The 24288-nt window shown below is 46.3% G+C and overlaps 4 protein-coding genes across 8 annotated transcripts; 1 reads left to right on the top strand and 3 right to left on the bottom strand.

Moving 5' to 3' along the window:
* Nucleotides 1-700: 700 nt before the first annotated feature.
* On the bottom strand, nucleotides 701-6275 carry LOC117015314 (histone H2B type 1-M). Of its 2 annotated transcripts, none has more exons than XM_033093917.1 (2): nucleotides 5840-6275; nucleotides 701-1084 (listed from the first exon to the last, which is right to left on the bottom strand). In XM_033093917.1, exons 1-2 carry the CDS (start codon nucleotides 6214-6216, stop codon nucleotides 901-903), a joined length of 561 nt encoding a protein of 186 aa, XP_032949808.1. In that variant the 5' UTR covers nucleotides 6217-6275; the 3' UTR covers nucleotides 701-900. The 2 variants fall into 2 exon arrangements, with proteins under 2 accessions (XP_032949808.1, XP_032949809.1); XM_033093918.1 differs by having other exon boundaries at nucleotides 943-1084; nucleotides 5828-6274.
* A 782-nt stretch (nucleotides 6276-7057) lies between these two features.
* Nucleotides 7058-7808, bottom strand: H1-4 (H1.4 linker histone, cluster member). The gene has a single exon (XM_033093910.1). The coding sequence runs from the start codon at nucleotides 7752-7754 to the stop codon at nucleotides 7098-7100; it is 657 nt and encodes a 218-aa protein (XP_032949801.1). The 5' UTR covers nucleotides 7755-7808; the 3' UTR covers nucleotides 7058-7097.
* A 7300-nt stretch (nucleotides 7809-15108) lies between these two features.
* LOC117015317 (histone H2A type 1) lies at nucleotides 15109-21292 on the bottom strand. 4 transcript variants are annotated; one of them, XR_004421694.1, is made up of 3 exons: nucleotides 20734-21292; nucleotides 18211-18341; nucleotides 15109-16534 (listed from the first exon to the last, which is right to left on the bottom strand). XR_004421694.1 is itself a non-coding variant. In XM_033093922.1 (2 exons), the coding sequence occupies exon 1, from the start codon at nucleotides 21247-21249 to the stop codon at nucleotides 20857-20859; it is 393 nt and encodes a 130-aa protein (XP_032949813.1). In that variant the 5' UTR covers nucleotides 21250-21292; the 3' UTR covers nucleotides 15109-16534; nucleotides 20845-20856. The 4 variants fall into 4 exon arrangements, 1 of the variants encoding a protein (XP_032949813.1); XR_004421695.1 differs by lacking the exon at nucleotides 18211-18341; XR_004421696.1 differs by lacking the exons at nucleotides 18211-18341; nucleotides 20734-21292 and adding an exon at nucleotides 16617-18204.
* A 287-nt stretch (nucleotides 21293-21579) lies between these two features.
* On the top strand, nucleotides 21580-22013 carry LOC117015339 (histone H2B type 1-C/E/F/G/I). The gene has a single exon (XM_033093944.1). The coding sequence runs from the start codon at nucleotides 21589-21591 to the stop codon at nucleotides 21967-21969; it is 381 nt and encodes a 126-aa protein (XP_032949835.1). The 5' UTR covers nucleotides 21580-21588; the 3' UTR covers nucleotides 21970-22013.
* The last annotated feature ends 2275 nt before the right edge of the window (nucleotides 22014-24288 follow it).

Raw genomic sequence — 24288 nt, 5'->3', positions numbered from 1 at the left:
CAGGAGGCGGGCGACAGGCGGAAGCAAGCAAACGGACCACACCATGGGGGGAGGGGGCCCGCAGTGCGTAACCTGGGGTAAGGGTAACGTGCGTCCCTGTCAAGGAACAGGCGGGGCGTGAGGACGGGCCAGAGGGCCCAATGAGGAAGCCGGCGCGGAGGGGCGTGGTTACGGGGGAGAGGGCGGAGGGGTGGGGCGGGGTTTGCTTTCCACCAGTGCGTGCTCGCGCTGGAAGGAGGATGACCCCTGCCAGTTTTCAGGACTTTTCACTTCCCAATTTAAACCTACGTGGTGGCCGTTTGGTGTTAGCATTTCAGGGAAATCCCATGTCCTAATTTGAAGCTCATTCTCCAAGTGTGAGCTCTGCTCCAATTACACCAGCATTACCTGGATAACAAATACAAATGATGGGATCCTACTATGGATCTAGTGAATCAGAGGCAGTGGGGTGGAGCCCAACAATTTGGTGCACACTCCAGTCTGAGACTGCCTCAAAGTATTGTTTCTCTTAATTCAGATGCTGGAAATGACCTCTCCAATGTCAGCCTAGCCAAATGACTCTGTTACCAAAACAGTGCATAGGCCTTTCCTACTCTGACTTTGATGCCAGAAGATAAAATGAAAAATCAGTAAGTTATATGTCTAGAAAGGGGAGATCTTAGGAGAAATATTTGAATTAGTGAATGCAGAATTCCAATTTTCCACAAATTTTATTAATCACATCCCACTTACAGACGTTTTCCCATCCTCTCATTCAGACTTTTCTAAGCAAAGGTAGTCAGTCCATGGGGAGTAATGAATTCCCAGTAAGTAGACCTGTAACAGAAGTAAATCCTATTTCTGTACTTCAAACAAAAAATAAGATGAGAAATCTAAAACACCTCGTTTGGGCTCATCCACTCAGATAATGATCTCTTTTTGATGAATCAGTGTGCAGCAAAGCAGGGTTGGAGTTAGGCAGGAGAAACACACTAATCGGTCGTTCTCAGGCAGATCAGACTTTTCATATTTCGTAACTTCTATGTGCTGGGTCATATTTTCAGTTACTGTTTGTATTTCCTTCTTCTCTGCATTCATCTCTCCCCTAATTGAAGACATAAAAAGGGTTTACTTGTTAGGTGCCATTTGGCCATCCGCATTAGTATTTGCTATGCAATGAGAGAATCCTTTTCACATTTGCTCGTCTAATGTGCTAGGAGATGTTTCTGCTGCAGTATTACCTACACTTTAGTCATTATTAGTAAGAACAGGTAATGAGTCACTTCATGCCTAGTCAAGAGACACTCCTGCATAATGTAACTGCGTTACAAATCCCACAGGCACCCCGCTTGGGGTGGGATTCAAACAGTTCACATGCGTATATTCTCTACCCTTAGTTGTTGTTGTTGTTGTTTTTAAATTTATTGGGGTGACAATTGTTAGTAAAATTACATAGATTTCAGGTGTACAATTCTGTATCACATCAACTATAAATCCCATTGTTGTTCACCACCCAGAGTCAGTTCTCCTTCCATCACCTCCCCTTAGTTTTTGAGCTGAAGATAATTGGCCACTCTAATTTACATTTTAATTCAGTGACTATAAAAATATAGTAATTGGTAACAATTGCTAAGTGCCTCCCAAATGTCCCTGTTTTTAAGAGCTATACATGAATTATCTCGCTCAGTCCTGAAAAGAACTTTAAAAAGTAGTGTACTGTTATTATTCTTGTATCCACGAGGAAAGTGCATCCCAGACAGGCTGAGTCACTCATTCTGTGGAACCACTGTGACAACTCAGCTCTGGCCTCTACACCTGCTGCTCGTCTACGTTGCTGGAATTCTTAAAGATCTGCCAGTTATAAAGGTAATAGGTCCAGGTGATTGTCCAGCTGATTTCTACCTAATCTTTAAAGCAGGGGTACTTTTTTCATTCAACTATGTAAAGTATAGAAACAGATGATGTGGTAGTTTTACAATATGTCCACAAATATTTCACCATTCTTGCCTTGAAAGGTGGAGTCTAATTCCCCTTCTGAATACATGACAGATGTTAAGTGATTTGCTTCTAATAAATAGAAAGTGGCAGAAGTGAGTGTGTGACATTTGAAACTAGCTCACAAAAAGAATTGTGGCCTCTCTCTTCCTCTCTATGATTTCTCCTCCTGGGTGTTAAGAGCTACCATGTTTTCAAGAGAGTCAGTTAGGCCTCCAGACAGGTCTACATGGAAAGGAACTGAGGTCCTCCTGCCAATAGCCCACAGAACTAGTCTGGCTTGTGAGCGGGCCACCTTGAAGGGGAGGCTCCAGCCTTCAGGTGACTGCGGCCTGTGCTTACATGTGGACATTTCTGGATTCCTGACGCACAGAAATGAAATGAAATAATAAATGTTCACTGACTTAAACTGCTCAGTTTGGGTAATTTGTTATATATAAATAGATAATTAATAGAGGAGAGCCCCACAATGGAGTTTTTGAAGCTTCCAGAAACCTCGTGACAAAAATCTGACAAAGGTAAACCCAAAAGAGAAAATCATAGTGATTTCCATAGAGATGGAAAACAATACGTGTAAAATATTAACATTGTCCAGTCATTATTTAAGATCATAATACAACAGGACCAAATAAGATTTGGCCTAGGAATGAAGTAGGGATCAACATTAGGACATCTACCTATACTTCATTGCAACAGGTTAAAGGAGAAAAAGCACGTGATTTCATTCTAATGCCAAACATTCATAAATCATTTAAAAAATGACAACTCTTAACAAAGGATTAGAAGGAAACGACATCAACCCAACAAAGTTACACACACACACACACACACACACACACACACACACACACAGCAAGTATAAATCATGAGATAGGAGGGAACAGCCCTGGGCAAACCAGAATGACCTTCGTTGTGAAAATTCCAGGCTTAGCTCACAGTATCACACTGTGATGCCCTTGTCTTATCACTTTTTCTCCATTTATTTCTCATTATATGAGTAATCCATGAATTCTAACAAATTCTCAGCCACGATCTTTTAAATCGCTCATCTGCGTCATTCTGTCTGGTTGTCCTCCAGGTACTATGATTAGACGCACGTCAGGCAATTTTACTACTAATTCCAAACCTCTTGTATCTCTCTCGGTATTTTGGATAATCCTTTAAGATTGGATTATGTAGTTCATTAAATTCTTTGACTGGGTCCAATTGGTTATTAAGCCCACCCAGTAAGCTTTTAATTTTGTTATAATTGTATACACACACACATTTCTGCAATTTCCATTTGGTTCTTGTTTCACATCTGTATGGTCATTCTTTGTATTCTCTTTGTCCCTCAACATGAATCAAAGTCTTTTTAAATTTTTTTTCAATGAGTCACTTCAAGTCTGTTAATTCCCTCTTTTTACCCCTTTTGTTTCCACTGTCTGTTGCTTGTGTTCCTGGTTGGGGTTATTTGGTTAATTTCGGTTGTGAAGGTGCTCACTCAAGGTCTTTGCTATTAGGTTGGTGGGAAAGTAATTGTGATATTTGCAATTGTTTTTAACCTTTTAAACCGCAATTACTTTTGCACCAACCTAATATTTTATGGGTGGGGATTTGGTGAGGCCTAATGTGAAGTTTATTCCTTCAGAGAAGACCTGTTTGCGTTCACCAGATGCTCAGAGGTACAAAACCAATTTGAGACATCTCTAGATTAAATGCTCTCAGCCTGGAAGTTCTGTATCCCTGTGGGACTGATGCCGGAAAAAAGACAGTGTGGAGGTGGGCTTGTGGTTCACCTTCTCAGTGGTGGGTCTGTCCTGCTCAGGGCATTCTCTCCAGTCATCAGTGCTGTGTGAGTTTGTGTGTGTTTATTTCTAGTTCATGCTTCTACTCCCAGGATGTAGCTTTTGCTCTGGTGTCTCAGCATCATGGGCAAGGAGTTTTCATCAGGCTCCCCCTAGGGCTAGGCTTCACATAACCCCCTAAACAACAGAGCTCAGGTTTGAGTGAAAGCCAGCTATGGTGCTTGGAGTTTCACACAAGCCAAGCAGGCCGCTGGGCCCGAGACCGCTTTCTTTCTTAGTGGTTCATCACTGCTTTTAAGAATATCAAAAATATTATTCTGGATTTTAATTGTCAGTCCAGGTACTCAGTTTGCCATCGTGGGGAAGGGGAAAATTCCCCTTTCTCTCTTCTGGTTCTTTCTGGCTGGCTGAATAATCAAATTGTCAGGAAACAGATTAACAAGAGAAAATCACATTTAACCTCACGGGCACGAGAACCCCACATGCATGAGAGTCAGACACCCCACAGATGTAAAGTTCAGAGAGAAAGGGGGTTTGAAGTATAGAAGAAATCCTATGGCAGGTTAGTTGCCTGGGGGCTTCCAAAGGTCATTGGGGGTAAGAAGAGCAGATGTTTAGTGAATAGACATTTGCTCTGCCCTATATGTGGGTCAGCAGAGGTCATCTCTGATAACCTATTGTTACGGGCAAGGTGCCTAATTCAAAGTTCTAGATAGTTAAGGGAGGGGCAGAATTTTCTCTTGAGCCCAAGGCTAAAATTGTCTTTAGTTCAAAATAATCCACATACCACTAAGGCACCAGTTAGGGCTGCTGGGCCTGACACACACTGTGTTTGGGAAATCTATGCCCACAACCCATGAATCTGAGTTTGCTTGGGAGATGCTGAGGACACTAGAATGAATTTCTAAATTCATTCTTCCTTCAGCCAAAAACACCCCCCACCTAAATTCTCCTTATCCACCAGCACTTCACTCCCATCCCAACCTCACTTACCCTCCCATTTTCTTGGAGAACTCTGAACCATTTGATTACTTTCCTTCCTGCCCATTCTCTCCCAGGTCCCCTTGTCCCTCCTGAGACATATGTTCCCCACAATAATCCATTCCCCAGCAGCAAAAGCCCTTTATGCCACAGAGTGATTTCCGGCCCCTTTCTACCTACCCTCCATCATGGATACTGGGGGACCTGGGGAAAGGGTACTAACAAGGGGGCCCCAATCCTGAGGTCACTGTTGCCTATCCAGTCAGACACCTGAACTCTCGCTGGGCTTTTCCCTTGTGACCCAGAGGATTTTAAAGATGAATGCTGCCCAAAGACTACAAATTAAATAGGACTTTCTGGGAAAGAAGATATACCACCTGACAAGATTCAAAGAGGGCTTCCATTTCCTTCCTCTCCGGGCCTCCCCTTCGGACGCCCCCTCCCCCTTCCCTTACTGGCTTCTCAGAGTCTCAGGCATAATAAGGCTGGCTGAGTAATCAAACTGTCAGAAAACAGATTAACAAGAGAAAATCACATTTAACCTCATGTGCACGAAAACCCCACATGTATTGGACCAATTGCAAACAAACCAGAAAAACCTCCGTGAAGACGGCCATTGTTTTCGGCCTTTTTTCGGTAATACATATCTGTTTAAAAAAACAAAAAAACCCAAACTATGAATATAACAAACTTGTCACTCCACGTTCTACTGTGCTCTCTGTGAGCCGTCATCGCCAAGTCCTTGATCAATTTGGGAGACATACACAAGGAAGCGAATTGTGCACTTTAACTGACATTTTCATTCCGGAAAAATGTGATGCATTATTAAATGGTTAATGGCTCTAGAGAAAGTATACTTATACATCGTGAGCACGCAATTTGTAGTAGCTATTGTTACTGCCTGGGTTCCTTGCAAGTTATTTCTTACGCCGCTCTAATGAAACATTAAAAGTGCTACTGTAGCTTTAAATTCAGCATGAGTAATGTGACAATAGCCTTTTCAAATGAAATAGTTACAACTCATTTGTTGAAAGCATGCGTGGCTCTGAAAAGAGCCTTTGGAGTTCGGGAGCCAAGCCGCTTACGTGCGAGCCTACTTGGAGCTGGTGTACTTGGTGACGGCCTTGGTGCCCTCGGACACGGCGTGCTTGGCCAGCTCCCCGGGCAGCAGCAGGCGCACGGCCGTCTGGATCTCCCGGGACGTGATGGTCGAGCGCTTGTTGTAATGCGCCAGGCGCGACGCCTCGCCCGCGATGCGTTCGAAGATGTCGTTGACGAACGAGTTCATGATGCCCATGGCCTTGGACGAGATGCCCGTGTCCGGGTGCACCTGCTTCAGCACCTTGTACACGTACACCGAGTAGCTCTCCTTGCGGCTGCGCTTGCGCTTCTTGCCGTCCTTCTTCTGCGCCTTGGTCACCGCCTTTTTGGAGCCCTTCTTCGGAGCGGGCGCGGACTTGGTGGGCTCAGGCATTATAGGGTCAGTCACACGTCACAATATCGTCCCTAGGAACTGACAGAATAACCAGTCTCAATGAGGCACGGTTATTTATAGATGCTGTATTCAAATGAGGCTAGTAAGGTTTCGTTCCCGATTGGATCATTCTTAGTGTGTCGTCATAAATGAGAACGTAAATGATTGGAAGTCCTGCCTTTTCATTGGTTATTTCGCTTGAGCCAATCAGAAGTCTTATGCTAGACTACCTAGAGCTACTATAAAAGGGCCACTCAAGCCAGGGCAGTGTGTTCTGGCGTATAGGAAACTTTTTGTAACTGTGCCATGAAGTGTAGAATTATGGGTGGCAGCACAACGTGCTCGCTGGGACAACACGCAGTTTTGAGTTCCACACCAGTGGGGTATGCAGTGGTCATGCTTTTATGTCTTAAATGCTAGGGTTGGCGAGCACATTATCTCGAACCTGCCGCAGCCGAACAGTCGTATACAGCCCAGCAAACCGCTGTTCTGCGCTGCTCACTTAAGTCTTACCCGCAAAACGTAGGACAAAAACACGCAAACATCTAATCAGTAAGCTGCTGGACCTGAGGTAGCTCAAGTTGACTTCCCATTCCCCCTGCTAGGCTTTTCGGGAGCCTACATGCGAAGTTGTTTGCGCTCCGCAATCGGAAGGGACCAGAACCGGCACAAAGGAAGGGACCCAGTGTTATCTCCTCCCCATACAGCTCTTACCACTAAAGGGCACACAATACTCCCAAGGCGGCGGTACGCTCGTCCCTCAGTCCTTACCGCCAACCACTCCTCCCACCAAGTGCAACAGCTCTTTTGCAGAGATTTGTGGGTGGCTCTGAAAAGAGCCTTTGGGTTGTGTTGAGCTTTTAACAGTTGGCCAAAGGAACTTATTTCTTCTTGGCCGCCGCCTTCTTTGGCTTCGCAGCTTTGGGCTTAGCGGCCTTCGGTTTGGCCGCCTTAGGCTTCACCGCTTTGGCCTTCGCGGGGCTCTTGGGCGCCTTCTTGGGCTTGGCTGCTTTCGCTTTAGGGCTTTTCGCCTTTTTGGCTCCCGCAGCTGCCGCCGGCTTCTTCGCCTTCTTCGAGGTCTTCTTGGCGCTCTTCTTGGGGGTGGCCGAGCCCGCGGCCTTCTTGGGCTTCTTGGCAGCCCCAGCAGCCTTCCTGGGCTTGGCGGCGCCCGCCCTCTTGGGTTTGGGCTTGGCCTCCCCGGAGGCCGCCTTCTTGTTGAGTTTGAAGGAGCCCGAGGCGCCGGTGCCCTTGGTCTGCACCAGGGTGCCCTTGCTCACCAGGGTCTTGAGACCCAGCTTGATGCGGCTGTTATTCTTGTCCACGTCGTAGCCGGCGGCCGCCAGCGCCTTCTTGAGCGCGGCCAGCGACACGCCGCTGCGCTCCTTTGAGGCGGCCACGGCCTTAGTGATGAGCTCAGACACCGGGGGGCCAGACGCCTTGCGCTTGGCGGCGCCAGCAGCCTTGCGGGCCTTCTTCTTCACCGGCGCTTTCTCGGCGGCGGCCGGGGCGGTAGGCGCTGCGGGTGCGGTCTCGGACATACTGCGGGCGGGCGTGCGGAGAGAACTCGAGTCGGAAGCAGAGGCACTGGCCGGGACTCGGGCCGCGCCGCTGCGCCCGCGCGCTTATATAGGGCGGAGCTGCGCCGTGATTGGTGCGCTGTCCAGCCCGCCTCGCTGGCAGCCGCAGAGAGTCCTCTCGGATCCCGAGTTGTGTTTGTTACACCTCAAAAAATGCCAAAAATATCAAAATTCCCAACACCGAATTGCCCGGTTTTTCTCAGAAATTGATCCCCGAAGCCTCAGGCTTCACGCAGGTCTGAAATTATGAGGAAAGCACGAATCCTTCTGTCAAAAACCAGCAATATTTCTCGCCGTGCTCGTCAGATTTCAACTCAGAGAAACAAAACTTTCTATTTTCTTCGTAAATTATAAACCGATCTTTAACTGTGGAGTTTTCTGACCTCTAAAGTATAATTCTCCAAGTGGTTAGCTCCTTATATGTCCAAAAACCATGCCACTGGCATTAAGATTTTTATTACAAATCTGCACTTAAGTGAGGGAAGTAACACAGGCTCCTCGGAGAGTCCTGTCTATTGAGCCGAGGGCATTTGAGTTCATCAAACTGGTTTACTTTGATGTCAAAGAAATTATTGCCCATTTGGGGTTAAGTTTTGGAGCCCTGGGACATCACTCCATGCAGCATGGTTTTATTTCTGTCTGCGGCACCTTGGTTTTTAAGTAATTCCTTAGGATAACTCTTCCTTTCTGCTCCCAAGGGTTGGGGGCGGGGCGGTTGCTTCTCTTCCCCTGGACAACTGCTCCAGGAGTTAGGTACCCTTAACTCAGGATGTTTGGGAAGAAAAGGGAGACCAGAACATAGGGTACACAGAAATGGAAAATGATTCATTTTCAAATCACCCCGCAGATGATGTCCATAAAGTCAGTGGAAGCGGAGGTGCACTCTGACGGCTCTGTGGGCCGTCTTGCTGAGTTCTTTCGGCCCATTCTTCAGGATCAAATTGTAATGTACTAGTTAGAACTGAAATTCAGGCGTTGATCATAAAGGGAAATGAACGAGAAGTGTAGATCATGACATGTATTCCAATCGTTACAGAAACTCAGACCCTGTTATTACTGAATAGCTGATGAATGCCTAGTCCACACACCAAATATGCTTGATTCATGAGGAGGGTGGCGCTATGCATAATGAAGAAAACGAATTACATGTAGGATTGAATGACCAGTTCGGATTTCCATCTCAGAAGCTGCACTCTGAGAGACAATACAAGTTAAGCCACTGCCCTCTGAAGACATCCTTTCCAAGGTCTCTGAAAGAGTGGGTTCGTTTAGGTAGTTGTCCAATCGCAAAGAGTACATGTTGGCAATGAAAACCCAACTAAAGGGATTATTCCTGGAAAATGGTCTGGATAGAACTGACTTTAAAAACTGCAAGCTATGTACTTGACAGACAAAATACAACTGCTGGCCACTGCTAAAGGGCACATGATACTGTTCTGTGGGCTGGTGGTAACACAGCCTTGGACACTACATTTGTTTTTGGTTCCATTGCCCCAAATCTTCACACACAACAGACCCTATTACTGAAATAAAAATGAGAATACAAATCTTTGACGCTACATTAATGAGACGTTTCAAAATAGTCTTGTTTAAATTAATGTTGAACCTGGCCTAAAAGTGATATAAATGATCGATTTCTCAGGCCTTAATGTACAAACATTTTCAATGTAATTAGTGCATGCTGGAGAAAAATAAATATGCTTTGTGGTATATATTAAACTAAAAGGGAGGGGATAAGGTTCCAAAACAGACCAACTGGTAACTATCAAATAGGGAACCATCAAACCATCAAATTAGGGAAACTGATTTATGGGCATTTGATCCCAACACAATGGGCTATCTCATTTTCAATGACAAACAAAATCACTCCTGTAAATTGCTTCTATTTGCATAACAAATTGTCATTTTCTCTCAAATGGCTCACTTTACTCTTTGTATTTCTTACTACTAATGACTTGGGACCACTTAAACTTTCCAAAATTCTGGGCTCTTTCAACTCACCTAGGTTTTTCTTTGAATCAAACTATTTGATGGAGTTAAAGAAGACATTGAGGACCTGCCATTATTAAATCAAGCATTTATTTGACACTTCTATGGCAAAATAGGGATGACACCAAAAGGTTCCACTTTCCCATTGCTCTGTCAGCTCTGGCTGGCTGTCAGCACTCTCTAGGGTGTGTGCATATGTTTGTTAGGAAACAAAATTCAACTGAGTAAATCTGAAGATCTAATTGGATTTGTGAAGTGATGCAGGAATCAGGCAGCATCCCATCTAGAAGCTAGGAGAGCTCTGCAAAGAGCTGTACAGAATGGAAGGATTTCATCGGGAGAAGGGGAGCTCTTCGTGAAAGGAAAGAAAGGAGTATTCTTGGGTAGGGTCATCTTTTCTTTGGGGGAAGAAAACGGGAGGGTTTTTAACATGCAATTTGCCTCTTCTTTCTTTGGGGGGACGGGGAGGAAGGGGCTTGGGGATGGAGAGGGCACTGTGACAGATGACCTGACAGGTGCTTCACCACAAAGCTCCACACTGGTTGATTAGGTTGCTGGGAGAGGTTGAAACTGTAGTTAGATCAGGTACAAAATCTAGGTTTGGTATCATAGGCCTTTAATATGAGTGACGTCATTTTCAGCCTGTGGGTTTTTTGTTTGTTTGTCTGTTTTTTTCCTTTAACAATTTTATATACGGATTCCAAAGTCTTGCGCCACGTGATTCTGAACCAGTCACTCCAGTGGGTCCTGGAATCTCAAATATTTATCAAGTTCCTCAAGTTCCTCTGATGCACAGCCAAGCCTGGGAACCAGTGGCTCGCTGTGTGGAGTGTTTCCTGTCATGGGAGTGTCCCTGGGGATTTCTGGCCTCGCCCTTCTGTGAGTCCTTCCCAAAAAGTCCATGTTGGATGTGGCCACAGGTCGGGAGGGTGGGGGCAGCGGCAATCCAATACCGCCGTCCTTGGGTTCACACCTGACTGGGCACTAGAGTGGGCTAGCGAGGGAGAAAAGAGAGTAGCGGCCACCGGGGGCAGACGGAACGTGGGTTGCGTGTGGACTACTGGGGCTCCCTAGTGTGGCATCTCCACTTCTTATCCCGTCTTATCCTTCTTAATAATAATTACCCTTCCACTGACTGGCTACTGTTGTGTGTGCTTCCTGCATTCTCACTAAGTCAATGCTCTGGGTAGTATCCCCTCGTTAGGTAGGACGACACGGGCTGACGCAGGCTAAGGAATTCTCTTGAGAAGTCTCCTTTAAGAGGTGCCTCCAGGATGCCGGCTCACATCTGTCTGATCTCAAAGCATGTGCTCTAATAAACAGCGGTTTTCAGACAGCAGGTCTGAATAATCATAAAAGGTTGTGAAATCAAGTAAGTGCCACAAGGCCAGAATGTTCCTTTGTCAATGAGCTAGAATAAAATATAAAATACCAGAGCCCAGTGCATGTAGTTTCAGTTACTTACACAACTGGCTGGATGAATGCTGGATATCCCACGGAAAATGCAGTTCTCAACTGCGCAGGCTCAGATGGCCGGAGTGGGAGGAGGCGCCCTCCTGAGATTGTAGTCTTGGAATATTCTCCAGTGTATTAATCTCTAAGGATCCGAAAAGGTAATTTTTAAAAAAAGCCTGTAAGGAACCCTGAGTGATGGGAAGTGAGGAGAACTCTGTGTACATGTCCCTTTGGACATGACAGGAGCTGTGCTAAGAGGAAGGAACAATGTGATTTACAAAAAAAGAAAAAGAGTGAGGGACGCTTCTACTTGGTTTCTTTTCCTCCACCGTTCTGGGTTCTAAGCACTGGATTCTGTACTGTTATATTGCAGTATATTGCCATGACTGCTTTATTGAAGACAAGAGTTTGGGGAAGAGGTGTTTTTTGCTAAACAAATGAGCCCCTCCCCAGCTTCCTCACGGGAGCAGTGGCATGGCAGCGCTGTGAAGACCACCTATAGAACTCTCTGTTGCGACAGACTTTCCTTTCTGGACTTTTTAAATAGGCATGTTATCTTGGCTTTTGATGTAGAGCATTTCCATAAAACTTTCCTTAAAAAGGGGTAGATATGATCACAGAAATTGTTATTCTCTTGATTTAATTCAACAATCACAACTGTGGGTCGCAAACCCCGGGTTATTCATGGCAGCATTGTTTGGAACTGTAAAATGTTGGAAAGAACTTTATTTTCTACATGTAAGAGAGAAGTTGAATAAACTCCACTCCCATGTGGAGTGATATGTAGCTACCAAGATGAGTAAGAAAGGTCTCTGAACTAAGGAGGAGTGAATTACAGGACATCTGGTTACATGAAAAACTCAAGTGTAAAAGAGTATCCATAATATAATACCCCCTGTGAGGGAAAGAAGAGGATATAAGAAAACACACTTTTCTGTTCATTTGTGCAAAAGATATCCAAGAAGGTTAACTAAAACCGAACAAGACTGGTTATATCTGGGGGGGGGGGGGGTTAGAAAGGAGTGGGAAGAGGGGAGGAATGGGAACAAAGTGGCAGGAATGAGAAGGGAGTGGCAGTTCTCTGAATGTATTTTTGTATAACTCTCACTCTTACTACTATAGTAATGTTTCCTATGAAAGCAAAATAAACAAACAGCCATAGGAATGGGAGAACCCAAAATGGAATATAAGCACTAACAAATGAATTAAAACGTATTAATAACATAATAACAATGAAGGAGTCGAGGAAGATAAAAATTAACTCAAGTAACCGTGGAAACCCATATCTTGATTTCATACTGTAGGGCTAAAACAAAAGTAATGATCTATAAAGATTATAATCTAATAAAAGTGGTTCTCTCATGCATATGGGTTAACAACTATAAAACTAGTTATGTCTAGTAGAATTGAACAAAGCAGTAAATATGTTGTCAGAAATGAGATCCAGTGTTCCCAAAGGTGGAAAAATTAGTATTTGGCTAAAACTAACCTTGTGGTGTTGGATTAGAATCAGAAGTATTAATATAAAGTTACATTTTTAAATATATGTGCAGTTATACTCCTAGCAAGACATAGATGTGTGTATGTGTAAGTTAACATATGCATACAGTTCCTTTCTCTGTCAGCGGCGAGGGCCTACAAGCAGTGACACTATAGCAGCATATGACACACGTGACATACCATCTTTAATGGTTTTTAAGCATTCTTCTCCAATGGAAGGAACCAGGGCTCCTTGGAGAAATGGCTGATTCCAAGTCCGGAGCAGGGAAAACACAGAGGGCCTGGACCGTCAGGTGGTGCTAGGAAGTAAGACGGTTTAAAAAGATGGAAACTGGTGGAGAAAACATGCAAGCCAGTCTCCAGGGGCTACTAATGGCCAAAGCTGGTACCATTTGAGCAACAACTAAGAATTGGTAATATTTCATTTTAACTCACAGAATACAATGTACAGCCATGAATATGTAAATATGTAAATACACAAAGAGAAGGAACAACTATTCCTTGTTGGAGATAAACCCCACAGGTGGACGCTCACATCTTTGGCTCCGAGTTCCGGCAGGATTTGCATAGTCTCACAGCATCTTCCCCAGGATAGCTATTGTTCTGACTCTGAGGCCCAGCTTCTGAGCCGCAGTGGAATCCCAGCAGTGGGGCCTGAGGATGGAGCCGGACGGCATGGCTCTGACTCAGCACCACCTTCCAGCACCACCGAATTCCGCCTGGTGTCCGCCGAGCCAAGCCACAGTAGGGTCTCCACATATTTCAACACTGACCACCTATTGTGAAAACAAGAAAGATACCGTTTGCAAGTGCTCCTTAAAAAACAGTTGATGCTGAATGGAGAGGAAAGACAGATGGTGGGGGAAAGATGGGCATAAAATTGGGGGTATTCAAGGGGACAAATGGAAAGTTACAGAAAGAGCTAATTAGTGGTTTGCAGCTTTCAGCAAGAGCATGTGAGAAGATGAGACACAAGGTGATCAGAATGATGACTAAGAAGTTAGACCCTGGCCCCTACTGCAAACCTAGATCCACTCCTTTACACTCACTACCACACTAGAGGTCATTTAACTCCTCGTGACAGGTCTTCCTGCTGTGGCTTCTGTCTGTCTTGTCAGCGAGCGCGGTGTCACTTGTTCCTGCTGCAACTCATGGGCAGAAGTCAGCAGATGTGTCTGTCCTCATGCAGCCCTCAGAGCCATGTGCCCGGGAAGGGGAGAGGCTCACGCACAGAGAGGCTGTGCCCCAGAGGGGGGACCCACCGCCTATGTGGTTCCTTTTCATAGAAAAAGCCTGACAGCAGACTTGAATAAGGAGAAACAGTTTCTGTGTGGGTGTCGGCTCTGAATGCCAGCCTCCCAGCACCAGGGAACATTGGTTGATCCTCCCACAGGGAGAGAAGCAGCATTGTTCCCAGGTCATTGCCAGGCAACCCAAAGGAAGTCCCTGGGGCCCTTGGTTAAATAAACATCCCTGCTGGTCATCGCTGTGCTCATGGCATTTCTAGCCACGCTGTGCTGACAGCCCACACTCCCAGCATCTTCGTGGACCAGCCCATGGCCCCTCCCCCGAAGGCATCTCTCCCGCTTTGGGAGTAGGAGGATGGTCAGGGAGGGCCTCACGGAGTAGGTGACATTTGAGCAAAAGCATGAAACAAGTGAGGGGTGGGGCGCGTGAGTATCTGCTTGAGGAGTGTTCTAGGCTGCCTCATAACATTTGGAAAGCAGATATGAAAACACAGTAGATGGGAAACAATACAGAAGGATGTGGGGTGGTGGGGTGGTGCGGTGGTGCAGACCACCGGAGTGTGGACTCAAATCAGCCCTGACGCATCGGGGTCATCAGGAGTGCAGACAGGACCCTTTTACGTGCAGAAACAGCACAATAGTGTGATCCAACATGTGTGGGCATGAAAGGGAGAGACAGACAGGGAGAGACACAGACAGAGAGACAGGGAGATAAAGTGTTTTGTCATGTGCCAGCTCACCTGACTGGTTTTCAAAACTCTGGGATGTGCTATTTCATTTTACAGGTGTGTGGGGACAGAGCCCCAGAGAGCAGTTTCCAGGTTCTCGACCTCACATAGAAAGGTGCTGGCTCAGGTAGTAAATGGCCATCAACTGTGATTGGATGGCCATCAGCTGTGGGTAGTTGGCAGCAAATGTAACCAGTGATCCATTGGCCACTAACATAACTGCCATGGCTACACTAGCAGCAAATGGGGGCAAGATAGTGGCTGGGCTAGCTAGCGCGGATTGCAGTTAGCGAGGAGTCGGTCGGTTGGCAGAAAAGCGGACAGCAGGTCGCACGTTGTGTGAATCCAGCCTCCAGTGAGACTATAGTGGTATGATTCCCCTACCTATGGCTCCGTGGGTGTTCCTTTTTGGCCTCACCATGTCCTGTGTTCTTGTGTGGGGAGCGGGAGCTGAGACCTCGCATGCCACCCTGCGTGACAAGGTGAAAAGCCTGATTTTCGGGAGTGGCAGGTGAGTCCCTCAGTCAGGCTCTGGGCACAGCTGGAACCCAAACGCACTGTTCCAGAAGGAACATCGCTGCATGTCTGGGCTGCACGCATGCAGACACACACTTATTGCAGGTATGTGGTAAGGCTGAGGCGTTGTCTGTCTCCTACAACCCCCTCCATGGATTCAGGTGTCCCAGGGTCTCCTACACACATGCCCATGGGTGACGGGGTGCCCTGCGGAGATCCAAGCAGGCCCCGCCCCCAACAACCAGATTTCACGGAGAGCAGAGACCTTCAAACCCAACCTTGAGTGCGGGCGGTGGGCCCTGCTTCCCAAGCCCTGTGTGAGGAGGACGGCAGCGGCCATTTACCAGACCAGGGAGGCGTCCCGAGAGGTCAGTGCAACTGTCGTCCTCCCACTTGGCACCATCTTCCCTTTCCTGGTGCCAAGCCGGCACTTGGGGAATCTGTTCCTATTACAATATAGTATGCGTAACTCTCACACAAGAAATGGTGTTGAAAATGAACTAATTTTATTTGTGCTGTTCTTTACAGCTCCAAACAATTCAGACGCATGATCTTTTCTTCATTCTGTTACCCGCATTTCCCAGACGAAGAAACGGAGATCCAACGGTTCTGCCTTGGCTGAGGCCACATCGTTTTTAAGGGGCAGAAACTTGAGTCCCACCCACGAGGGACTTCAATTTCTGTTCTCTTTCCACCGTCGCAGCAGAATATGAGAACACTTTCAACTAGCTGTAAATCAGAGCTAACCATTCCCCAGTTGTCTCCACTGCCTCCCAACAGGGAGGCAGGTTACATAAACTGTGATGCAGCCACACAGACCACCACCAGGCGACGGTACAGAAGCTCCTGTATCAGTCTGGAAAGTTCTCCAAGACATTGAATGCAGGGGGGTGGCATGCGGGATAGGGCACTCACTCCTTGTCTCACACTGCATGAATGAACACTGCAGATGGCCTAGGGAACAGTGGCCTGGTCCAGTGGAAGAGGACATTCTCCACGCACACCTTGTTGGTTTGTTTGAACCCTCCGAATGCATTGCTCATTCAAAAAAACTAGACACATTTTTGGACGACAGAGAGCTGCTTCCCTTCAGTAATAGTTTCTCTCCCCTTTACTCTCCTTAACCCCAGGGCACACAGGTACACTAAGTAATTAGACGGGAGCAAGTTTTCAATAGGAAAAATTTGCAGGTGCAGAGTCGGTCAGTGACGTCAGAACTTGGATGCCGTCCATCTATTTCTGAGCACCGGCGACTGCGACAAACACTCGGATTCAGGCATCTCTGCAGTGACAAGCGTTTAGACACCTAAGGAGAGAAGACACCCAAGTAAGTATGTTTGGGAAATTCTTTCTCAGCTTTCCTGAACACGAGCAGAAAACGTACAGACCCGTTTCCTCGTGAGTTAGCTTCTCAGTTCCTTATATAAAAACCCGGATGATGAGAGAACCCAGCTTCTCAGGGAAGGTGGTCTGATCTTGCTCTGCAGATGAGGTCGCCAGATTTGGCAAATGAAAACACAGGGTGCTCCGTTATGTATGCATTTCCGATAAACAATTTTTGTCTTAGTACAGTATGTCTCATGCAGTATTTCAGGGCAGATGGATAATAAAGCAATTATGTGTTGTGTATCTGAGATTGCAATTTAACTAAGTATCCCATGTTTTATCAGACGCCACCTGGAGGAAGCTGGTTGAGTGCACCTGAACATGATAACCCACAGGGGCAAGAAGGACCTAGCTCAGTGCTGCCACTAGAACTTACTTGACAACAGGTTATGTCCTGTATCTTTGCTATCCAATATGGCAGCCACCAACAACTTGAAATGTGGTCCTGGATTTGTAATTCTTTTATTTATACTGAAGATGTTACACGTGGGTAGTGGCTTCTGTTTTGGACAGAGCAGCTCTAGAACCAACCAGTCATGTATCTCCCTCTAAACTTAGCGACTGGAACTTAAGATGGACTGGTGGCTACAATGGCACACACCCAAGGGACAAACTCCAGTCCCTGCGGCTTAGTGACCGTTCCATTTCTGTGCAGAAATCACTCCTTTTCACAATTTAAAGCAAACATCGATGAGCAGAGCTCCCGCAGCATATCAAGAGGACTGTTTTGTTTACGTCAGCCAGCAGACCCTCAGGAATTAAGGGCTCCCTGAGGGTGACTATATGGCATTGGAGGAGTTAGTGAAGAGACCTGGAAAGGTAGGGTGTGGAAAGCAAGTGGGGCTTTCCGCAAACTGCCCTGCATTCCGGGAGCTGGGGAGGGTGGGTAGTGATGTATGAGCAACTGTTAGCGGGCAGACTTTTATACATACACAAATTCCCATAACCATGTGTGGGGTCTGAGGGCTTTCAGGCCACACCCCTTCCCGGGCTCATTCCCTAGAGATGCTGCCCGCAAGGTGCCAGTCTCCCTGCTAGAGGCTGGGATCTCACAGTGATTAGACAGACCAGGCCCCTACATCATGGAAGGGCGTAATGGACAGAGGCAGACAACGAGAAATCTGGTCATAAAATCTGACTGTATTTTGAAGAATCTAAACAGAATAATTGTTAAAGATTTGGCGTGAGAAGTGGGCAGAGGGAAGTTCTTTTAGTTTTATTTCTAGGCTTTAAGTTACAAACTGGATACATGCTCATTTAAACACTTTCCATACAGATGTTTATAAAGGCTCACACAACCTCAGAGTGGGCCTTATTTCTAGACGGTACACACCCTCTTCCAGTGTCTACCTTTTTCCTTTTTCATTTACTTAATCTAATATTACCATGTTGGACAAAAGGCTAAGTGTCTACTAAGCAATTTGAATCAGTGTTGCCAGGAACAGTGTCTCAAAAGTTTATACGACAGTGACAATTAATTCCTCTCATCCTCAGCCGTCCTGAGTCTTACAGGTTTCGATAAGAAATGGGATCCCTTTGCTGCTGTGAAACACAGCTTAACTATCTACAAGGAAGGTTAGCAGTTTTGTTTCTCACCTGCCACTGCCTGGTGTCCCTGCGAGCTGACGAACATGGTAAAGGTTTTGCGCTCCAACTGGCAGACAGACAACTCGTAACAGAGTCTGAAGCTCACTCAGCACACTTGCATACTTCTGGAACAGCTGCAACTGTGAGTAATGTGCATTAAGTCTCCAGTCTTAAGACATGTCAGTTCTCTCCCTCTGCCCAAACTACAACTCAGACAAACCACTGCAATTCTGCTTTTTCATAGAACTTCAGTGATGCCATGCCTGAGATTTCACCTTGTTTTGAAGGCCACATACCATGTTCCAATGTCTCGTGGAGTTAGAATGGTTATACTTCAGTTTTTTCATAGATTTGTCTATTATTAAGAGTATCGTTTTCAAGGTGTAAATGTAGGCGATGGCTACCTTTTAGTAGATCTGATGATGCTAATCTTAGTTTTAAAACACAATATTAAGGTATTGGAATAAAATAGAAAAGAATTCTGGGGCTACCTATGAGCCCTTCTTTTCAATTTCAGTATGCATGGGAAGCCTCAATTAAATTCCTAACACCTCCTAATAATACATGTGCATTATATTTAACAGGAATATGTACATTTAGAATTATGATTCAAGATCAACAGATGACAAACCCTTACAAGTTAACCTAATTCTACTCCTAAAATGCGTATTTTTTTTACACAACTGATTCTAAAACTTACATTGGAAGAAGAGTTCAAGTACTGCAGAAAAACATGAAGCAAGCGAGTGATGGAGTAAAAGAAAGGGTACTGCAGCAGTCTTTGGAAATGTAAAAAGGAGGTTTGTAATTGGCGACATGTCAAGCTGATGTGCTTGTGTGGAAAGCCCCCTATAACCAGGTGATTCTGCCTGGGCCTCCATCTTAGTAAATCAGTTTTTTGTCCGTGGTGTCTGGGCCTTCAGTTCTCCTCACTTTGTCTCAGTTGAAATGGTCCACCCCAGCACCCTGGTAGATAGACACCTGCTTAAGGGGTGGGAAATGGCCGAAGCTGCTGAGCTTATTGCCGCTAGAGAATTCTCTCAATTGTTTATTGCAGGCTGGGCCTAGGCCAGCCATCAACAATGTAACCAGCTTGGGTCCTTGATTTTTGGGTCCTCAAGATGAGATAAACAAGATTAACACAATGTACCATTTGCTAACAAGTAATCAAATGTAAACTTTTTAAAACGGCACCCTGAGGGAAAATTCAAACTCAAGTCTTTTTTATTTTTTAACTCCTTGCCTCACAAGTTGATTGAGTCCAAAAGGTCTTTACCCAGTCATCTCCCCACCTGTCCCTTGTTTCACTTGTCACACACTAAAGCAACCAAGTGATTGGCTTTTTTCTGGGTTTATAGTGCTAACAGTGTGTAGATCTACTTCCCTCCCTCTTTGTAGATTCTGGGAGAACTCCCCTCCTACCCTTACTTCAGTGTTTAGGATGCAATTAGTTAACACTGGAATGTGGTCAGTTAACTCTTTATGTGCACTTTTTACAGGCGGCATTATTCTGGCAATAATCTCTTCCGGCGCAGGTTTACAGATTAGCCAGCAGTTAGAAGGCGCGTCTTCCTGACAGTGGAGCTCGGGCAAATTGCTTCACTCGGTTCCTGTCGCCTCAACTTTAAGATGGGGTAACGTTCAGTGTTGGGTTAAATGAATTCATATGCTGGACGCTCAGGAAATGTCCTGCCTAGTACTAGAAGTTAGTGGGTGTTGGCCATTATCTTGAGCTCCCCGTGTTCTAACTTCAGAAGGAAAAGCACACAGCAGACATGGGGGCGAGGGGAGCTTCGGCACCTAGCCAGCAAAGCTCACCCCCGAAGTGTTGGCGGTGGGTTCAACGGCAGTCAGGGGGTTGGCCGGGAGGACAGTCAACCATAACAAAATCTTGGTAATATTCAACCCTAGGGAATAGGAGCCTAAGGATTTCTGTACCGTCCCTGATCGTCACTTAATGGGGGTTGGTGCAGCTGAGTTGCCCGATCCCTGCCAGCAGCTGTTTTGGGGACGCCTCGGGCCCTAGTCTATACCTTTTCCGGCTGCGTCAGTAACAGGCTAGAGCCTCTGAAAATCTATTAACATTTGTTTGCGGTTCTTGAACGTCAGGCAGGATACACCTCCCCCACCCCGATCAACAAGTCAGTTAAAATTGTACCAGAAGATAGAAACTGCAACAGCCATCTAAGTCTAGAATCAGAGAACGAACTTTTCAGTGGCTTCTTTCAAGGCCCGGGTAAATTTCAGATGGTGCTTTGAATATTAACAGCCTCAGGGGCTACGGCAGGATGTTACGATGCCGGCTCGGAAGTCTGCTTTATAGATAATCCAAAAAATTTGCAAAGCAATCTGAAGTTTAGAGACCCCAGAATACCTCAGCAGTTAACACATTCAGGACCAGAGTCAGACTGAACTGTAAAGTATGTATTAATCCACTTCATCAGACCTTTCACCCACTGATTTTCTAGAGGCCGCCTGAGTTTTTATACCCAGGTAACTTGCATCACTGTATCTTAGAAAAAATTGGCTTACCTTCGTGTATCTTATTTCCTTTAAACCTAAAGTGACATTAGCTCTTCCTTTGAAGCGTTGGGGGGGCTCTGAAAAGAGCCTTTGGGTTTTAAAGTTTTTCCGGAAACTCACATGCCAGTCAAATCACTTGCCCTTGGCCTTGTGGTGGCTCTCCGTCTTCTTGGGCAGAAGCACGGCCTGGATGTTGGGCAGGACACCGCCCTGTGCGATGGTGACCTTGCCCAGCAGCTTGTTGAGCTCCTCGTCGTTGCGGATGGCCAGCTGCAAGTGGCGGGGGATGATACGCGTCTTCTTGTTGTCGCGGGCCGCGTTGCCCGCCAGCTCCAGGATCTCGGCCGTCAGGTACTCCAGCACGGCCGCCAGGTACACGGGCGCGCCGGCCCCGACCCGCTCGGCGTAGTTGCCCTTGCGGAGCAGCCGGTGCACGCGGCCCACGGGGAACTGCAGCCCGGCGCGAGAAGAACGAGATTTTGCTTTGGCGCGCGCCTTCCCACCCTGTTTACCTCGCCCAGACATTGCTTAAGAAATGAAAATGCCCCTAAACAAGCCTAAAACACTCAACCGCGAAAAATTCAATTCTGGAAGTAAGCAGAGCACCGCTTCTTTTATAGGCAGTTCCTGGGGAGTAAATCAGGCTGACTGATTGGCTACTGACATACTCAGTGAAGTAGCCAATAGAAGGCTGTCATTTCCATACCCGATTTGCATAGCTCGGCCCATTGATGACAGATTTGGTATTCACCTTCCAATGAACTAAAAGGCTCTCTGCATCCTTCATTAGCATAAAGCCCCTATAAGTAGCAGAGATCCGGTCTTCAGCTCCATCTTCTTTCTAGGTGTTTTGAGATTTCCAAGATGCCGGAACCAGCTAAATCTGCTCCCGCCCCGAAGAAGGGTTCCAAGAAGGCGGTGACCAAGGCGCAGAAGAAGGATGGCAAGAAGCGCAAGCGCAGCCGCAAGGAGAGCTACTCCGTGTACGTGTACAAGGTGCTGAAGCAGGTGCACCCGGACACGGGTATCTCGTCCAAGGCCATGGGCATCATGAACTCCTTCGTCAATGACATCTTCGAACGCATCGCGGGCGAGGCGTCGCGCCTGGCGCATTACAACAAGCGCTCGACCATCACTTCCCGGGAGATCCAGACGGCTGTGCGCCTGCTGCTGCCCGGGGAGCTGGCCAAGCACGCCGTGTCCGAGGGCACCAAGGCCGTCACCAAGTACACCAGCTCCAAGTGAGTGCTTGTGCTGCACTCTTTAACCCAAAGGCTCTTTTCAGAGCCACCCACGTTTTCACAACAGAGCTGCAATCAGGGACCTTTTTTGCGTGACGGAAGTGGGTTTAGTGTTGAATCTCACAAAGGGTGAGTTCGTACAGCCGGAGGCTGGTTGTAGGCTGGGGGATCCACTTTACTCGTGGGGTCTTTGTTTGCCCCAGGCAAAAACTTAAGCAACAGGATAACTTTTTCTGTTCGTTGTACTGAAGTCTCAAGCACTCTTACAAATAACATGAGAACTACACAAAATGGTTGCTTTTGAAGATGAGGTAAAAGACATTTGATATTAAATCTGTAGTTCTGTGTTTTGGGAGGAATACTAAGGGCTGTCAGACACTGGGTCTTCAGCTGTGGAATCACTTTGGGAAGGGGTGCAGGCCCAGGCCCAACCAGGCTAGAAGTACCAACGCGGGAAGTGGACAGGTGCTTGCCTCATGGTCTCAAGCAAACTAGATTTTTCTTGTACCCCTGGTGAGCCTGCTCCGGTATTGATGGTCCAAGGCAGGCTGACCTCTAAGAGCTAGTCCACCCAGTAAATGTGCAGTCACTGCTAGCCTGACACACCCCATCTCCCCCTTTTGTATAACTTCTGGTTTTGTGTTTGTTGAGTGAAGTAATTCCACTGCATGTTTTCCTTCACAAGTGAAGTGCAGGTTAATCATGAACCCCTAGGCCATTTCTGAAGATACCATTAAGACTTGTAACAGTCCAACCATAGCAATCGACCTGCTAAACTACTTGTCCAGCCTGCGGGCTTGGGGCTTAGAATGTCCTGTACAGCTGTCCTTTCCCCTTGCAGGCTAAACTCTATTCCTGCCCAAGTTTCGTATTTTCATTCTTACTTCGATTATTGTCTATGGGGCACTGTCTGGGCTGGATGGTCAGATCATAAGAGAAACTGGTGACAGGACAGGGAAGCTGGAATCTGGGTCATTTGTTAATCTTTGTTGGTTTCAGTTTCGATTATGATCGTTTCTGGCATCTGAGAACACAGGATCAGGAAATTGGTGTCCTTCTGGTCTTTGGTGGGATCCACTGTGTTTGGTGTGTTGTGTTTGTATGCTGTGGGTTCCTGCAACTAAACAACAAATTCTCGCCTCTTTTCAACACTCTTTTTCCACGTTTCCTCATAAATTATGAGTCCAAATAGTTGTCAGTGTCTGACAAGGTTTTTCTGACTGGTGTAATAATCAAATAAATATGAGACAGATTAGGAAACAAAAATGCTCAAAATTAATGCACACATATGTATGGGAACCCCGCGCATATGACAGAGAGACCCCATGTACAGGGGAGGTAGGGAGATAGAAAGGGAACAAGGGTACATAGACATCCTGAGCTATGGGTGAGGTAAGGTTCATTGGCGGCTTCAAAGGGTCATTGCAGCATGGGCAGATCAGATGCTTGAGTAAATACAAACTTGCTCTACCACTTAGGTGGTCCAAAAGGTTATCTCTGATAATCTCTTAATCTCTTATTATGGGCAAGTCCCTGAATTCAAATTCTTCTAGGTAATGGGGGCGGGGCGGGGGTAGAGAAGCAGAAGTTTAGTTTTTGGGAACCTGGCTAAAGTTGCCCTTAGCTCAAAACAATCACCACAGAGACACATCTTGGGGTGGCTTGTTCTGAACCCTCACCTCTGCAAAAATAGCATGCCGGCCTCAAAGAAAAGACAAACATGAAATGGCCGCATATAACTTCTGACATCGTTAAAAAACAAAATTCAACCGAGTAAGTCAGAAGATCTAGTTAGCTTTATTAAGAAATTCAAGAGTAGGGCAGCGAGAGTCCCATCAAGCAGCTGGAAGGGGTTCCAATGAATTGTGTTAATTTGGGAGGGTTTCATAGGCAGATAGGGTGGCACTAAGAAAGTTGAAAGAATGGATTCTTTGGAGGACACCTTCCACTGGGGGAAGGCAGGGCTCTCATCAAATTATCCTCACTTGTGCTGACCAGGAAATTCCGACTTCTGGGAGAGATTGAAACTCATCAGGTATTAACTCTAGGTTAGGTTATCTTGGTTTTCAGTCCCAGCAGGGCCATTTTGGCACCTGTGGTTTTCTTTTTAACTTGTTAGGCTTAAGAAGGGACCTGGGACAAGAAAGAAAACAGGAAACTAATCCTCCAGCATGCAGTGTCCCTTTAATTGCTACACTGAAGCCTCTAAAGTTTGATTCAATAATTCCAAATTATTGTCCCTTCAGGTCCTTTAAGTAAGGTTAGAGAGGAGAGAGAAGAAACATGTCATAATAAATCAGACTGCTGAGTCAGAAGAGAAGGC

This window comes from Rhinolophus ferrumequinum, chromosome 22 (genome assembly GCF_004115265.2).
Source record: "Rhinolophus ferrumequinum isolate MPI-CBG mRhiFer1 chromosome 22, mRhiFer1_v1.p, whole genome shotgun sequence".
Classification (NCBI taxonomy): domain Eukaryota; kingdom Metazoa; phylum Chordata; class Mammalia; order Chiroptera; family Rhinolophidae; genus Rhinolophus; species Rhinolophus ferrumequinum.
The sequence above is the reverse complement of the archived record's forward strand: the minus strand, read 5'-3'. Positions and strand labels throughout refer to the sequence as shown.

Excerpts from the sequence above, each read along its gene's own strand:
- LOC117015314 (XM_033093917.1), bottom strand. The coding sequence starts at position 6,216 with ATGCCTGAGCCCACCAAGTCCGCGCCCGCTCCGAAGAAGGGCTCCAAA. Across the intron at positions 1,085-5,839 it reads ACCAAGTACACCAGCTCCAA|GGGAGAGATGAATGCAGAGA; the intron begins GTAGGCTCGCAC and ends GTCTTCAATTAG.
- H1-4 (XM_033093910.1), bottom strand. The coding sequence starts at position 7,754 with ATGTCCGAGACCGCACCCGCAGCGCCTACCGCCCCGGCCGCCGCCGAG.
- LOC117015317 (XM_033093922.1), bottom strand. The coding sequence starts at position 21,249 with ATGTCTGGGCGAGGTAAACAGGGTGGGAAGGCGCGCGCCAAAGCAAAA.
- LOC117015339 (XM_033093944.1), top strand. The coding sequence starts at position 21,589 with ATGCCGGAACCAGCTAAATCTGCTCCCGCCCCGAAGAAGGGTTCCAAG.